At 47.1% G+C, this 15849-nt stretch overlaps 1 protein-coding gene across 4 annotated transcripts; it reads right to left on the bottom strand.

Moving 5' to 3' along the window:
* Positions 1–639: 639 nt before the first annotated feature.
* CCNE2 (cyclin E2) lies at positions 640–14883 on the bottom strand. Of its 4 annotated transcripts, none has more exons than XM_037379173.1 (12): positions 14813–14883; positions 12682–12720; positions 12481–12589; positions 12277–12336; positions 10176–10327; positions 7978–8113; positions 5419–5565; positions 4274–4369; positions 3368–3502; positions 2513–2624; positions 1551–1705; positions 640–1111 (listed from the first exon to the last, which is right to left on the bottom strand). In XM_037379173.1, the coding sequence occupies exons 2-12, from the start codon at positions 12693–12695 to the stop codon at positions 1010–1012; spliced, it is 1218 nt and encodes a 405-aa protein (XP_037235070.1). In that variant the 5' UTR covers positions 12696–12720; positions 14813–14883; the 3' UTR covers positions 640–1009. The 4 variants fall into 4 exon arrangements, with proteins under 4 accessions (XP_037235070.1, XP_037235069.1, XP_037235072.1 ...); XM_037379172.1 differs by lacking the exon at positions 14813–14883 and adding an exon at positions 14420–14477; XM_037379175.1 differs by lacking the exon at positions 14813–14883 and adding an exon at positions 14420–14477 and having other exon boundaries at positions 12277–12333.
* Between the last annotated feature and the right edge of the window lie 966 nt (positions 14884–15849).

The following is a 15849-nucleotide window of genomic DNA, read 5'->3' as shown; positions in this document are numbered from 1 at the left end:
AGCTTTGTGGACTGCTTGCTGTCATGTAACACTCGTCCCTGGATGTGGGGCACAGGTGGGAGCCCCCTTGCAAGAGGGAGGAGGACCAATACCCATCTTTCCCAGTACTGTCCCTTCATCACAGAAGTGATTCAGAGGTAGTGAATATCCCAAGGAAAACACAGTAGTTAATGCTGTTTATGAACACTGATAAAATACAGCTCCACAGTTAAGTTTAAAATACTGTTCCTATGACATGAGTGGTTGCAGAGTACCAGTAGCTCCCTTTTTTCCATACCCTCTCCAGTTCTTGTTGAAAGTTGGTGGCTGGGTCTTAGCACTCCTTCCTTCCAAGACTGTCCTTCCAGTTACGGTTACTTCAGCAGCAGGTTCTTCGCTTCTACTCCTACCTGAGGTCAGTGATACACCAGAACTCAAGTTCATGCCAGCCCTAAGGGGCCACCTTAAATTTGTCAGTCTCCTGTGGAGCTAGGATTTGATGCAGGGCTGGCTACATGGCACTGCAAGGGCGGAGTGGTTTCAGAAAAGTAAACTGCTTACCTCTAATACTGCACCTGAGCTCATGGGCAACTACTAACTGACAGGCATTAAGCTCTGACCTTACCAAGAAAAGAGAAAAAAACACAACACCAAGTCAAGAAGAGGTAATATGTACAAGCTGTCATTAAGTTCTGTATGACTAGCCAAAGTTAAAGCAAGTTTGACATGTAGATTGAGTGGACAAACTTTGCCACTCAGCCATTTATAACCAGTTCTTGAAATCTGTTAAGTTAGGAATGGTCAGAGTTGAACTAAGTCGTGTCTGAGAATGGACTAAAGTAGTCTGGGCTCCTGTGACAGATGCTCGCTCTAACTCTTTACCAAGCCTGTAGGTGGACACTGGTCTCAATTTCCATCTCTGCTCAAGTCTTGAATAGCCATAAAGAGCATGAGTCACCTTTAGTGGGGTCTTGTTCTGAAGCACCAAGTCCTGTTTCCAAAACTGTTCATGATGTTTGTTGTCCATATTTCATTTCTTCTCCGTACTTTTGGGAGGGGTTATTATTCCTCCTGTTGACACAGGTGATAACTGACCCGGGGCAGTAGATGCTACTCCACTGTTAACTTCTTCCTGTGTGTCAGGGGAGGAAGACAACAACAGTTAATACCTTTGACAAGTTCTACTTTTTTGTTTCACTAGTGTTCACTCAGCAGCGCTTTCCTCACAGTGCTGGTACAATTCATGTACTCCAGATTTCGGATACCGAATAAAAACCCAAGGTGATGTTACACAACAAAGTAAAGATTATTATCTTGTAAACACACTCCACCAGTACTTCTAATCCAAGCCTTTGCTTGCAGTCTGTGAGTGTTCTGGCAAAACACATTTAGTTTATAGCATCATCAAGCAGGAGCCAGAGACAAGAGGTGAGGCACCGCTGGCCCCGCTGGCTGAGGTGAGCCAGGCCAGGTGTGAGCAGGTAGGTGTTCAGCCACCCTTAGCTGCCTCAGGAGAAGGGGTGTGTAACGCACTCTCAACTGCCTGAACTGCAAGTCCACAAACCACATACCAGCATGTCCAAATAACTTGTGTGTGTTTGGATATTATGTCGATCTTCTGCTGCAACCTTCTTAAAGTTCTTCAGCTTCGCAGGGACTTTTTTTGCCACACTCACAAAGGGAACCATCCATTCCACGCACTCTGAAATGCTCTCCCAGTCTAAGCCTGGAGGAAGAACGCGGTAATGTATTTAGAAGTCACAAAGGAGTTGTGCAGTGTTACAAGATGGTTGTAAATTTAAAACCAACAATAAGTAATACTGCAGATAAAAACTGAGAAACACCCTCCCAGAAACTTCCAGTGTTTCCTTGTGCTTGTTACTGTCTTCGGCCACACCACTTTGAAGTGAGCATAGGCCTCTTGAGCAAAGCAGTGACTTTTTTCACCTTGAACACAAGATTTTGGGGTCATATATAAATGAAGATATTTATAGCTATAAAAACAGACACTATTGTCACAGCCCTTTATGGAACCTCAGGCAACACACGAGATGAGCTTAAGTGAGCTTAGGTTTTTCTCCCCCCCCCCCCCACTTTGTAGGGAACAGGCTGGTGGGAATTAGCACAAAGGTATGAATATGACAACTGAATATGGCTGACAGACAAGGGTGATTGCTTGGTAACTCCATTTTAGGAGAAAAAGTAGCTTAACATGTAGCTAATGATCCCCAAAACAACTGGAAGTCATAGAGCAGTATTAGCCCAAAAGTAAGAAGGGTCAACCCGCTTCATTTCCTTAGCAAAGACTGTGCTTCTGAAAGAGTTGAGTCTTTGAAACATCTGAAACATTGGTAGAAGGGAAACGAAACTGGGAGGACCCCACAGAACAGGGCAAACTGCTCAAGTGTCCATGTAGCTTTTGCTCTTTGGCAGCCTGGTAAACCGATACGCTACACTCTTGGCAGCCTCAGGCATGTGACAGCTTCCAGCATTCCCAGCCTAACAAAACCAAGCTTTTGCAAAGGCTGCTTACCTGAAGCTTTCTTAACTACTTCAGCTGAGGTATAGTGGCAGAGCGCTGCAGCAGCTAGTGTTCTGTACTGGAAGTCCAAAGAATTCACATCCAGAATACACAGGTCTAACAGCTGAGGAAATAAGAGGCACAAATTTTAACAGGATGGTACTTTAGTATAATCCTGTCTCAGAAACTGCTATGCATACAGCAGTCCTACAGCCTATGCTCTATGACATGCCTGAGCTTTTTAGCATCAATCGCACGCATCTAATTAATTGCTGGCACCAACCTACGGTTCAAGTGGGTCTCAAAGCAATCCGCACTTTACCAGTAGTATGCAAGACACTTCACTTGTACGTGTTACACAAACTCTTAGCAGAGCTCGAGAAAGGTATTTTCTTAAATACCACCTTGCAGCTCAGTGACTTGGACCAATCTACACTTCAGTAAGCCTCTCTGAGGCTCAACACGACACATGCCTGTAAAAACTGAACCAAAGCAGTTTCCAAGTAGTCAAAATGCTCATCAGCCTGCCTCCTGGGCAACTACACCGGAACACTGTTACAGACAACACAGGTAAAAACAGTTAACTGTCCACAGCATCTTAAATTATCCCTCCTCTCAGAGCTGTTATTTTTCCAGTGCACAGAAAAGTCTTGAAATCCATGAGAGCAGGGAGACAAGAAACACATGGGCGCTCGTCCTCAAAACTGAGTATGAAGCACTCCGGCAGAGTCAAACTTGCCCACTCCTTAACAGAGTAATGGGTGAGGTGAAACAAGGAAAAGCATGCTTTAACGGCTTTTGGGGTGTAAGGTTCAGTGTGCTTGTAATGGCTCCAAAAAGCATTTTTCAATACAGTTTACCACCTACCTGTGCAATCTGAATGAATTTTTCCTGAGAATACTGAGGTAGCAGCACTTTCGGAACATCCTTCAAAGCATCCACTTGAAGATAGAGGTTCAGCCAAGAGACAACTGTCACTGGACAGAGTTCCCATTTTAAAGCCTGCAAATATTAAACAAACAGTTAATACTTAGACTACCACACAAGGATAGTTTTGTCCTCTGATCTCTTTTCCCACACCTCCTCTTTCAAGATTGCTCAGCTTACTGCACAGATCCTCAAAAGACCCTAAATATTATGTACAATTTCAAGGACAAATATTAATTTTAGATTGTATTCTCACTACTTTTTGAACAGTATCGTTCTGTGTATTAAAATCAGCACAAACATGTGTCCCTATGCCTGTGCAGATGAATCTTACGTATCTTCCACATTCAGAAGCTGGGAAATTAAGATTATTTCCCAAGCCTTCAAAGCTAGCTGCCTGAACCTGCGGTTCACATCTATTAAGGAAGAATAAATGTGTAAGGAGTTCTGTGATGGTAAAGATTAAGCCTTTCCAACGTGAGGGGCACCAGGCAGCATCAGTTCTTTGCCTGGCTCTCCTACAGGCCCTTGTTCCTGGACAGCAAAGGACCCTGGCAAGTGCAGGACAGTACAGCAACAGCCTTCTAGCCTGTCCTGTGGTTGGCTGCAACTGCTGAAAGCCTTTTACTTTCATACAAGTAATCCCGTCCTTTTCTAACAGACGGGGACTTCACCCCAGCCAGGGGGTCTGGGGGTCCGCTACACATACAGTGAAGGTTTCATTGTTTTGCAGAAACAGGGACAAACTAAACATGTTCCTCTTTTAAGCAAGTAAGTTACATTAAAATACAAGGCTCAGCTGGACAGTCTTTTAAGAAGCACTTACAAACATAACAAAGTTGTTACCTTTAACATAATAAGTTCCATTCTTACAATATCGTCTTCACTGCAAGCACCATCAGTGACGTAAGCAAATTCCTGTATTTTAGGAGCGTAGATCTCCTTTAAAGGGAGGGAGGGAAGTGAAGATTAGAGTGCCTTAGAATTCTAAGAAAGCTTGAGAAGATACTGGCAAATAATATTTCAATATGGACTGAAAAGTAACTTTTCTTAAGCTGGAACAGTGTTTTTCTCATTATATGGAGTGACTTGAAACTTACAGAATGAGGAGATACTAAAACCGATTAGGTTATATATTATCTGTTGTAAAACACAGTAGATTTACTGCAACTATTTTAGCTTTCTGGGAAATAAATGCTGACCAGGCAATCAGAACATCCTTTCATTTATACCACTTTATACTCAGCCATTCCAGCTGATGCAAAGATATACTCCATCCTAATTCTCATACAGCACACTGCTGTATTAGAAATGGCTTGCTGATAGATTATGTGCAATACCAGTGCTGATATAGTCACATAGATTAAGGAAAAAAAAGGGAAAAAATCCCGCCAACATGCTACAAAAAGATGAGAAAAAAATCCCACAAACACTGTAGCTGGCAAAATCCATGGTGCAGTAGATGGTTAACAAAGAAATTTGCCAGCCCAGTCATGCCAGTTAGGGCCAAATATACCTAGGTGTGTTAGTAAAAGAGAATTTGCCAACAAGATGTATCACCACCACTGCACTTTAAAAGAAAAAGGCTCCACTGTAAAGGTTTTTAGGGATATCAGCCTGACGTACAGGCAACTGGAGACTTAGGCTTGGTTTTGTTCAAGTCCCACCACCCATTCCTGAGATTGTTTGCCAACTGCTGTACATTTGGGAAAAGGCAAAACAAAACAAAACTACTCCTAGCACATTTGCATACCTTTTAAGTTTGTGCAGCCTCCTTCCCTGCTGCTGAGGAAAGGGAGGACAAAGACTACATTCCAAGAGATTGACATATGCGCAACTGAAGGAAGAGGAAAAAAAAATTCCCCCTTCTGACCTTCAGTGTTGTATGTACACTACCAAGTTCAAAATATTCAGACAGAATACATACATTATCACCGTCTTTTTAGTTATTCCAATCTTAATATCCTCAACTCTGTAACAGAGCTTCTTACCTCAAGTTTGGAGGCAATGAATAATGAGGTAATTCCTATAAGCTGAAGCATGCTCTTGTTAATGTTCTTTTGTGTCAACATGAATCTATCAAAAAAGTCTTGAGCTAGGTAGAAGGTTTCCCTGTGGAGTGCATACACCTCACATACCTACAACAGGAAAACAAAAAAACCCAAACAATTCAGTTATCTGTTATAAAAGTCTATGTACACACATTGGAGCATCCAAGCTTTAATACTAAAACACAGTATAAACAATTTTATCTCTTGCACACACAAACTATTGTATACCTAAGTGTGTTAGGATGTAGTGGTCAATATGGGACTGGAAAAAGTATTTTCCATGCTCCCACCTAAACATGGATTGCCTATGATGCACTACCATACTTCCAAAGTATGCTTTTTCCAATCTAAATAGCATCCAGTTTCCCTAAAAAATGAGTACAATTTCCACTGACAGAAGAAAGTCTTATGGGAGGGGGAGGGACACCCAGCAAAATTACCCCACTAGTTTGCTTGATTAAGAATACTCTGGGCTCAAACCTCAAATTGAAATCTCTGAGCAGATCCCCCCTGTATTCCTAATAGGTCTGTCCAAGGGCAGAACCACTGAAAAACTCAAAGTCTTTGGCTGGGCAGCAAATAAACCTGGAAGCTCCAGCTTGAGGGGGCTCTGCTAGCAAGCCAGGAACACTGCCTGCAGCCCCTCAGGCACACCAACAGCCTCACTAAGCAGGAACAAAACTGCAAGAACAGCCATCTGTTCCATACGGTTATGGCTTTCCCTGGCAGGGAGAACTTTCAATACCTGCATTGTATCAAAGTGGTTCAAATGCCAGTTCAACAAAAAAAGGAGACTGCCCAGGCCTGGAGATCTTAGGCAGTGGCCTACTTTCTCTTCTAATCTCCAACTGAGTTTGGGTGGGTCTACCACAAAGCCAGCTCATCTGCAACTCTGTATCCCCTCCGCAACTACAAACCAGTTGGATATTTATAAATCACTTATAATCTACATGCAATGAAGAGAAAAGAATATCTAAGAAATAGATACAAAGCACTCCATTATTTCACGCGGTTACTAGACAAATCACTACCCCTAACTATTTCCTATGATAAGGTTGCAAGCTCGTTTGCAAATTAAAACCCTTCCTGACAATCAAAAATGCAACAGTTGGCAGTAACATTACAGCTCATTCTTTTATACCTGATAGTATTTATCAGTTGATGTGCTACTTTGATATTAGTAACTACTGCTCCAAACAAGATTCAGAACTAAAAATGTACAGACCAGCTGCACCCACAAATAAATGACACAATTTCTGTACAAGTGTATTGCCCAAATATAATAACGTTTGGTCATGTTAAATAGCATCTCAACCATGGTGTTACAGAAGACAATGTCAGAAGCTACTGGAGAACTTTCAAAATTGCTGGAATTTTAATCCACTGTGGCATATAGAACTACTGAGCTAGACAACAACAAGGCTGTTTGACATCTCTGTTTGAAAGTTGGATGATTTCCTGAGTTCAAGATTTTCAAAAAAAGCAACAAAATGCAATTTAATAGTGGTCTGCAAACTATGCATCAGAGGAAGCAGTGAAGTACACAGCTGGAATAGCTTTTATATTCAGACTGTATTTAAAAAAAAATAAATCCATAAAAACCAAACTAAACCAAAACCTTTCCTTTCCCTTGAAATTCCTTGCTATTAGCACTGTTCCAAGACAGCAAGAGGGCCACTGTAACATCTGCTTCCTTGGAGTACTTGATACGGAATTGGTAAGCCTGCAAGATCCCTTCTACAGATGGGCAAGGATTGTCCAAGTCAAACGTTGCTTTTGGCAGTGGTAATTAAATATGCTCTATATAGAGTTCTTGGAAACGCCTCCAGAACGTAGCTGTTTATTTACAACACTAATATCCCTTTGCATAGGCTGCCAAGACCGAGAGCTTCCATTTTGACAACTGGAGTAGTGTTAAGTCAAGCAATTGGACTGGAATATGGATACAATTTATTTGTAATCCTCTTCAAATAAGAGCCTGCCTACATCAAGAACCTTCAGATGTCAGCCTGTAATACACTAATTTCTTCTGCTCTCTTCTTCTTATAGGACAGAATTAATAAATCACTAAGAAGTCAGAAAACAGTGCCGGGGCTGACATCTAAGCACTTTTGATGTAGACAGGGCCAGGGTGGTAACTCAAATCCTCATAACAGATGCAGTTGTCTCGTGGCTTAGATACAGTCTAAGATGTAAAGTTAGAGCCCCATAACTAATCTGTCTACAGCGTTTTCAGTGTCACAAAACTAGACTTCTCTCCTTCCCAGGAACTAGTGTGGCAAAAGCAAAAATTAGAGTACTGCCCTGTGTGGAAGGTTCAGCATCTCCTGCCAAGGAAGACCTGAATGTAGCACAGCATGGGGATCAAAAGCAGTAACTTGTAACCCTCCCGTTGCAAACTAGTTTGGGCATTCATCATTACCGTACATTTTGCTATCAGATCTTTTATGTGCCTACTTCACAGGCATAACGCATCGCAAAGTAACTAAAAGAACACACCTCTAAGAGCCAGTCTAACAGTATTGATCTCATGTGAGGTTGCAAACTAGAATGTAGTGATGTGAAATGTTTGCAATGAGCGTATCTGTTCTCCTTCTTCAGGATGTTCAACCAGACATCTTTGGAATTTCCCCAGCTATGGAATAAAGTTACACAAAGCATTGTTAAGTATATACACATTCACAAAAGGAGTATAAAACATTATTTATTGTTTACAGATATCTAGGAACAAAAAGAAAAATTGCACATACTACAAGATCCTTATGGCGATTATAAAATGTTCAAAGTATACCTGCAGTTTTCTATCATCACAACAGCAACTTGCCAAGATGATCAGCAAGTCCGGTTTTATAGAACAGGCAATAGAACTGAACACGGGCATCCCAAAGTTGCACATACAACCAGATTTCCTATTTTGCCTAGTTAGGTAGCAGTCCAGAGAGAAAGATAAAAACCAAACCCTCCCCATAAAAAAGAAAAAACAACCACCCCAACTCCCCAAGAAACACAAAACAAACACAAAGTTATTCAGTTTACTTTGAGAAAAACATTTACAGATGACGTTACTCATCCATCCCTTCCTTTTCTAGCCTACCTTAAGGCTCAGAAACAGTTAATAGTGAAAAACACCGAGTTCTTGTCAATTGCTAACTTAAAATTTATTAGCACTCAAGTGCTACTTGGGAAGAAGATGCCTATACCATTAATATAGCTTGGGTTTAATTTTTAATTATTGTTATTATGAATTGATGAGGGTTTTTTTGTAGATGTACTTCTTATCCTGCAGTTGCTAAAAGGGAGACCACATAATTAATATAATGTTGAATTCCTACTGAAATTTTTGGAGTTATATATTTACCTTTTCTCAAGCAGAAACTGAGGTATTAAACAGACCTGATCACTGGTATTGCCTACAAAGTCAAACCCAGATCAGTTCCATTTCGCTGCCATCATACTTCAAAGCTGGAGAGATACTTGCTTGTTTAATGCACAAGTCTCCCCATTTAAGTGGGCAAGCATCGAGACATCTCCTATTATGATCTTCCTACAGCAGTTCAGAAAGAAGGCAGGAAAGAGTAAATGATCCTCTTATTCAGCTAGTCAGAAAGGATAGAGCTCAGTTTTACCAAATGCCTATCGACAAGAGGTCAACATCAAGATTTAAACTCCCTGCATGGAATTCGGTACCTGAACATATTTTTGGGATCCAGCAGTTTCCAACAACTTGCTAAAGGAGTGCATGAAAATTCTCTTATCCACCATACTTGTTTTTTTTAAATTATTATTTGTAAAAAACTATTTGGCACTAAGTTTTCCAACACATACAAAAATGTTATTTGCTAGGTATAGAGAAGAGCTTACTGTTCTTTAAAGCAGGCTTGGGAGTAATAGAAAAGTGGTTTAGTTCAAAACTCAGTGAAAGAGACTGTAAAAGACCTACTGCTTTGCACTGAGGCAAAACATCACCATGCAGCATCTCTCAGTTCTGATAAAGTTTTGGCCAGAACAGATAAAAACATCACATATCTGGAAAGGTGCTTTTAAAGTAATGCTTCATGTCCTGCTTCTCTTACTCACCTCAGCAGTTTTTCCTAATGCATTGCAGTAAATTTAAAAGCTCTTTCACTCAACATTGGGATGATACAAACAGCAACCAGCGTACTCATCTTAATACACCTGAATGGCTAAGAAATTCTGGTCAGCTAATCTATCCCTCTGCAGAAGGGAAACTTTCTAGAACTGTGACTGCACCAAGTAAACTGCGTGGCATTAGCAAGCTACCTGAACAGCAATATTGCCCCAAATTTATTTGCGGTTTTGTACATTTTTACGTTCTTAAAGAAAACTTTCCTTAGTATTCTTTGGTCACTCTGTTCCAACAAGACTGAAGGAAGTTTAGTTTAACTATCTATCACATGCCTCCTAACCATTTTAAGTCTCCAGTGTTAATTTATAAAAGGACAGCTCTGAAAGGCAAAAATTAACTGTCCAGTGTGTTTATAAGATCAGGGTGGGGGGAAACCACCCACAGAATTTCTGGGTTTTTTGGACACTGAATTGTTTGTGGGATGAGAACGCAAGTAGAGGTATGGGTTCAGTACTGTCCACTATTATACAGTCACGATACAACAACAGATTTTACTACAGTAGTTCAGCATATTTGATAAAACAAAAATTGCTGCCTCTGGTAAACTTACTTGAGTTCTGGCAAAGGTGACGGATTTATGAAGAGGTTTCTGAACCTGTATTTTTTGAATCTTGAGAAATCCGAGGTTACTGATTCTTTGTGAGGAGTTTCAATAATTATGCAAGGTGAGATGCCTCCTGTTATCGTGGGTGGCCAACAACTCTGTAACATAAACAAGGTGTCTTTTAAATACTGATTTTACTATGGGAGCAAGAAACGCAAGAAGCGGATTACAGTAACAACAATATATGTAACATATATTAGTCTTTTTGGACCTCAGCATTGATTCAAGTACTGAAACAAGACAGAGAGATTAAATGCCAACAAACCCTTTTGTAGTCAAGACAGAACATGTATAAACAGATTTGACAAATTTGAAAAACTCAGCTTTGAGGAAGACAATTGTCTTTGGTTTATGAACCCACAAGTAACCTGTCCATTGCTTGAGCTGTTCAGTTACAGTACACAGGCAAAGGTACTCATGGCTACTAAAACACAAGACATTAGGTTGCCAGTCCTATCTACTTATCTACTCTGAGGGAAAAGAAAGGAGAGGGTGGAGGTTCTACTGTCTTTCAGTGGAAATTCAACAACTTGTTATCTTCCAATTAAGCACTCCAGAGAGGAGCCACCCATCTCAGCTCCAGAACTAGATACCCACTGAGCAAGCAGCAGCTGTGAACTATCTCTCAGCTTACCAATGCCAAATACGGGATGCAATGACTCAAAAGGAGAAGAGAACAAAGTTATCCATGCAGTTAAAGCTACAGAGAAGGAATTCTAGATTGCTTTAATTAACTGTGTAATTTGTTTCACTCATACCTATTTGGCTGTACATAACCTATACAAGTAAGGAGATATCAAATGCATGGAACATATGCAATGCTCTAATGGCTGACAGCCTTCAAAATGGTGACACAGAACTTGAATTATGCTTTCTGGGGTTAGGAGGGGATCCCATTCACTAAGAACAAATGGCAACACCCATCCGTGAACACAGAAACTTTTCCTATATAGCTGTTTTGCAAGGTAAACCGCACACGATTTCCTTAGTATATCTAACCTATTTACAGTCAGACTAAAATACCCTAAGACTGAAGTTATGTGTTCCAGCAGATTTGATCTTAACAGCACACAGCTATGAGAAAAGCTGTGTACTCCTTCTCTCCTGTGATCCTCACTGCCCAAGTTGCACCCCTTCCTTCCTTTGTCAGCTTTGATACTTGTCAGACCCTCTGCTGTGTTGATTCAACTCACTAGTGCCAAATTAGCACGCTGAACCTTCATACTGCTTCATTTAAACATTAAACCAAAATTGGAGCAAGACAGGTGATGGAGTGCGTGGCCAACTATCAAGGGAACAAAGACAGGGGAGCAGGGTTTCTTCCTTTAGGCAAAGGTAAGCTGTAAGACGGAGTTTCACCTCAAGTACAGCTGATATACTTATATAGCACTTTTCCCTACACAGTTTGCAAATACAGCTTCACAATCAACAGAAGAGTTTTGCTTCACGATAGCCGTTAGTCTCATTTGCTTTAAAAACAGAATAACTACAAACAAGACTGTTTGCAAGAGAAAGTTACGTTATTTTACTAACCCACTTAAAAAAAAAACTGTAAAGCCCCCCTCAGTTGGTTTAGGAGTAGCCCATGTTATTTAAAACAGATTCCTAAGTCGATTTAAATAATCAGAACAGTTAAATGAAAGTAAAGAGGTTATAAGTCTTCATAACTAAATGGCCGTGAAACCACACCTTAAGTTAAAACAAGTGCAATGATCTTGTTTAGACTTGCCTCTAGGCCTTACCTGCTCTGCATATGGAATTATTCTGAAATACCTGGTTTTATACTCATTTTTACACTTAACCTTACTCTGCCGTGGTTTCCACCTTGAAGGACCCTTTATCTGTAACAAAGCCACCCGTAAAAAAGCAAAAACATACAAAAAGATGCTGAGGTGCCAGGCTCCCATAGTTTTTAATATCTGAAATTGGAAATTTCCCCTATTCAATACTTTCTAGTGTGGAATGCACTTCACACCTGCCAAGTGTGAATGGACCAACCAGGTGGACCTCCTCACCTAGTTTGAACTGGTATTCAGCATTGAATTACCTTAATCTCATATTGATGCTTTTTAGCAATTTTCCCATCTTCTCTTTTCTTTACCTCCTGCCGAGAAGAGAGACACACATCAATACACTGACAACGACCAGCACACCTACTCCTGCCCAACTTTCTAACTCAGTGGAGTAAAGATTCTCCCATCCAAATGCACTGCAGAACTTTCAATATAATTAAACTTTTCCAATCGGTCACCTCTGCCGTTCTCCTTTTTCTGGTCTGGAGATGTTCTGGTGCCTGCAGTTCTTGTGGAGACTCTTCTTGACATGATAATGGCTGCTGCTGCTTGGCTTGCAAACGGCTACTGCAAAGAGCAAAAAGACATGGACATTAAGAGAGCAGCAGTTTTTAGATGAATACAAACAAGCTTGGTGTATTACAATGCTAACAGCTTACCTGCGTCTTGACATCTTCTTTGGGTTCTAAGTTCTCTACCTGGATCAAACGAGTAACATAACCTTAGTTAACATATCCTCAAGAAGTCAGGACCAAGTTCTGTCCACCACAAGATGTGCCACAAAGAGAAGAGTGGTTTAGACAAATGAAATAGAAGGGCACGAGTATTTTACTGGTGTGAAGAATGCCTGAGCAGAGGGCATCTGAGGTATATCACCACACACAGCTCCAGGTCCCACGGGGAGTTACACTGCTGAAGTGGCTACACAGGGATGCCCAGCTATGCCAGCAGTCAGCTCGCCTCAGGCCAGTTGGGCTCACCTAGCCTGGGGTGGGGGAAAGCTGTAAAGGGGCAATTCCCACACCGGAAGATGGGGGGGTGGGGTGTCCCTCGGGTTGTGACCCCCCCTCATTCTTTCTACACCCCGCAAGCTGCAGCCACCAGGCACCCACACAGACACCCGTTTCGCCGGTGCAGCGGCTCCCTCCGTGACGATTTCGCCGCCGGCCCCCCCCACACCTGCCAGGATGGGTCGTGCCGGGCCGCCCGCCGCCGCCCGCGCTCCCGCCGCGCCGGTTCCGCGCCAATTTACAGAGAGCGGGGAGGCGGCGGCCTGCGCCGCGCCGTGCCGTGCCGGCGGGCGGGCGGCTCGGCCAGCCCCGGGGCGAGCGGGGGTCAGGCTGGGGTGGGGGGCACCGCCGCCGCCCGCGCTCTCTCTCCCTCCAAAAGGGGCCGCGCCGCCGCCTGCCCGCCTCCCCCTCACGATCGAGGGGTGCTGAGGGGGCGCGTGAGGGGGCCGGGAGCGGGGCAGGACGGCGGCCCCCGCTCCCCGCGCTCCCGCCTTGCTGCGCGCGAGGCTCCCTCCAAAAGCTGAGGGGAAGGGGGGGCGCTGGAACGGCACCCTCGCACACAGCGGCGCCCCCACCCCCCGGCAGCCGGGACACCCTCCCTCAGCGGGGGACACCCCCCCCAGCGCGGGCTGCGGCAGGGATCGGGGGGTGCCCGCGCCAGGCACCCTCCTCGCCGGGCCCCTGTCCCGAGGGTCAGGGCGGGACGAGCCGGGACCCGCCGGGGCCGGGGTGGGGCGAGGACGGGCGGCGCGGGCTGGCGATCGGGGTCAGCCCGCCAAGAAGCTCGGCCGGCTTCCCCACCCCCCACCGCGCCCGTCTCCCTCCAAAACCCGGCAGCGCGCAGCCCGCCCCCCGCCACGGGGCTCCTCGCCACCGGGCGGCCCCGGGGGGGTGATGGGGGAAGCGATGGCGGGCTCCCGCCGACGCCACGGCCCGCCGCGCTGCCTCCCGCCGGCGGTGCCCGCCCGGGCCATCGTCCTTCACGGCGGCGCCCGGCAGCCTTCCTACCCCGGGCCGGAGGGCACGGCGGGGGCGGATGGGGCCGAGCGCGGACATCCTCCCCCCACCCCGGCTCTCCTCAGCCACTCTCCCTCCAAAACGGTGCCCGGGCGGGCAGCCCGCCTCCCCGCTCCCGCGCCCGGCTGCTGCCCCGCGTTACCCCACCGCCCTCGCGACTGAGCCCCTCACGCCGGTACCGGATCTGCCGGTGCCGCCAGCACTGCTGCCATCGCTACCATCATCACCGTCGCCGGCACTACGACTAGTACCACCACTACCACCAATCATCATCATCACTATCACCACCACCATGATGGCACGACGGCCATCGCCATTCCCACCAGCGGGACCCCCACCAGCGGGACCCCCACCCGCCACCCCCGCGCACCTCTGCCGCTGCCGCCCGGGCCGTGCTGCTCAGCTGGCGCCGGCGCCAAGTCGCTATATAGCGCGGCCCGGGCCCGCGCTGCGCATGTGCGAGGGCGGCAGACAGCTCCCCCGCCCGCCGCCCTCCCTCCGCCAGCGCCCGCGCCCCGCTCGCCCCAGCGCCGCCCCTTCGCGCGGGGCCGCCCCGGACCCAGCGGTTCCCCTGCCCGCAGCCGCTGCGGGGACACCCTGCGTCCCGCTCGGTGTCCGCCCCCCCGCCCCGATCCATTGACGGAGGCGTCCAGGGAGAGCGGCGGGAAGTGCCGGAAGAAGGGCTGCCACCGCTGCCGCCCCGCCGGGAGAGCCGCCCGCTAGCCCAGTCCCCTCTCCCCCGCCGGCCGGGCACCCCTGGCACCTCCATCCCGATCCGCGGCATCCAGCCCCGCGTCCGCGACCCGCCGGTGCGGCTCCGCCAGCAGCCCCGCGCGCCCGGCAGGGCGCAGCCCGCCCGCCCCGGGGGCGGGGCCTCCGCCCGGCCCCCGCCAATGGGAGCCCGGCGCTCCGCGGCAACGTGCAGCGGGCGGCGGAATGTAAACACGGCGCCGCCGCGCGCGCCCCGCGCCGCCCGGCTCCCGCCGCGGCCTGAGGGCGGGGCGGCTCCTCCCGCCCGCCGCAGGGCGGCCCCTGTCAGCGGGGCTGCGCGCCCCCGGCCCGTCCGCGGTGCCAGCCCGCCGCCCCTCGGCGGCGCCCCCCTTCTCCCTGTGGCACCAGTCCCCTCACGCACCCACACCCCGCTGCCGCGGGACCAGCCCCCTGACGCCCCCGCGTCGCGGGTAGCGGGGTGTTAGTCCGCCGCCCGGCGGCTGTCGCACGTCCCGCCGCACAAGGATGGCCTTCGGCCGCCTGCGCCCCATGGAGGCATCCGGCCCTGCCGCCAGGGGCTGAGCCTTCGCGTCCGAAACCATACCTGAAGTCCCTTCCCTCTCCCTCCATTTCTGTAGCACGTTTAACCGCAGATAAATTCACCCCAGCAGAAATATAGGCCTCCCCCAAGCACAGCCTCCATAGTCGCCCGCAGACGGCCCTGTCCCCTGCCCGGTCGCCTTCGACACGACCTGCCAGCCCGGCCGCCACCCCCCGCGGGGCCCCGCCAAGCCCCCGGGCAGCAGTGCCCACCGCGGCAGCACTCACCCCGCGGTCCCCTTCCCTGTCAGGAGACAATGTCGAAGCTTAACCCCAGTGCCAGGCATGCCACCCACCACCAGCAAGATCGCTCAATGGTTATGTAGCGTTTTCTTAACAAATATCCCTAAATAATCCACACCACTCCAAAAGTAACCAAACCCCATGGCACCATGTACTCGGCACTGCTTCAAATGCATGCTTTGCCTTGAAACACCCACGGCAGGAGCTGTGCGCGGACACAGGCCCTTCACCTCAGCGTGGGGTGCC

Source organism: Falco rusticolus, chromosome 3 (genome assembly GCF_015220075.1).
Source record: "Falco rusticolus isolate bFalRus1 chromosome 3, bFalRus1.pri, whole genome shotgun sequence".
NCBI lineage: Eukaryota > Metazoa > Chordata > Aves > Falconiformes > Falconidae > Falco > Falco rusticolus.
The sequence above is the reverse complement of the archived record's forward strand: the minus strand, read 5'-3'. Positions and strand labels throughout refer to the sequence as shown.

What these genes read in the sequence shown, in the direction of transcription:
- CCNE2 (XM_037379173.1), bottom strand. An exon ending in TGTTAGACTGGCTCTTAGAG is followed by an intron (nt 5,566 to 7,977) that starts GTGTGTTCTTTT and finishes TTCCTGTTGTAG; the next exon opens with GTATGTGAGGTGTATGCACT. An exon ending in CAAGTTATTTGGACATGCTG is followed by an intron (nt 1,112 to 1,550) that starts GTATGTGGTTTG and finishes CCTGACACACAG; the next exon opens with GAAGAAGTTAACAGTGGAGT.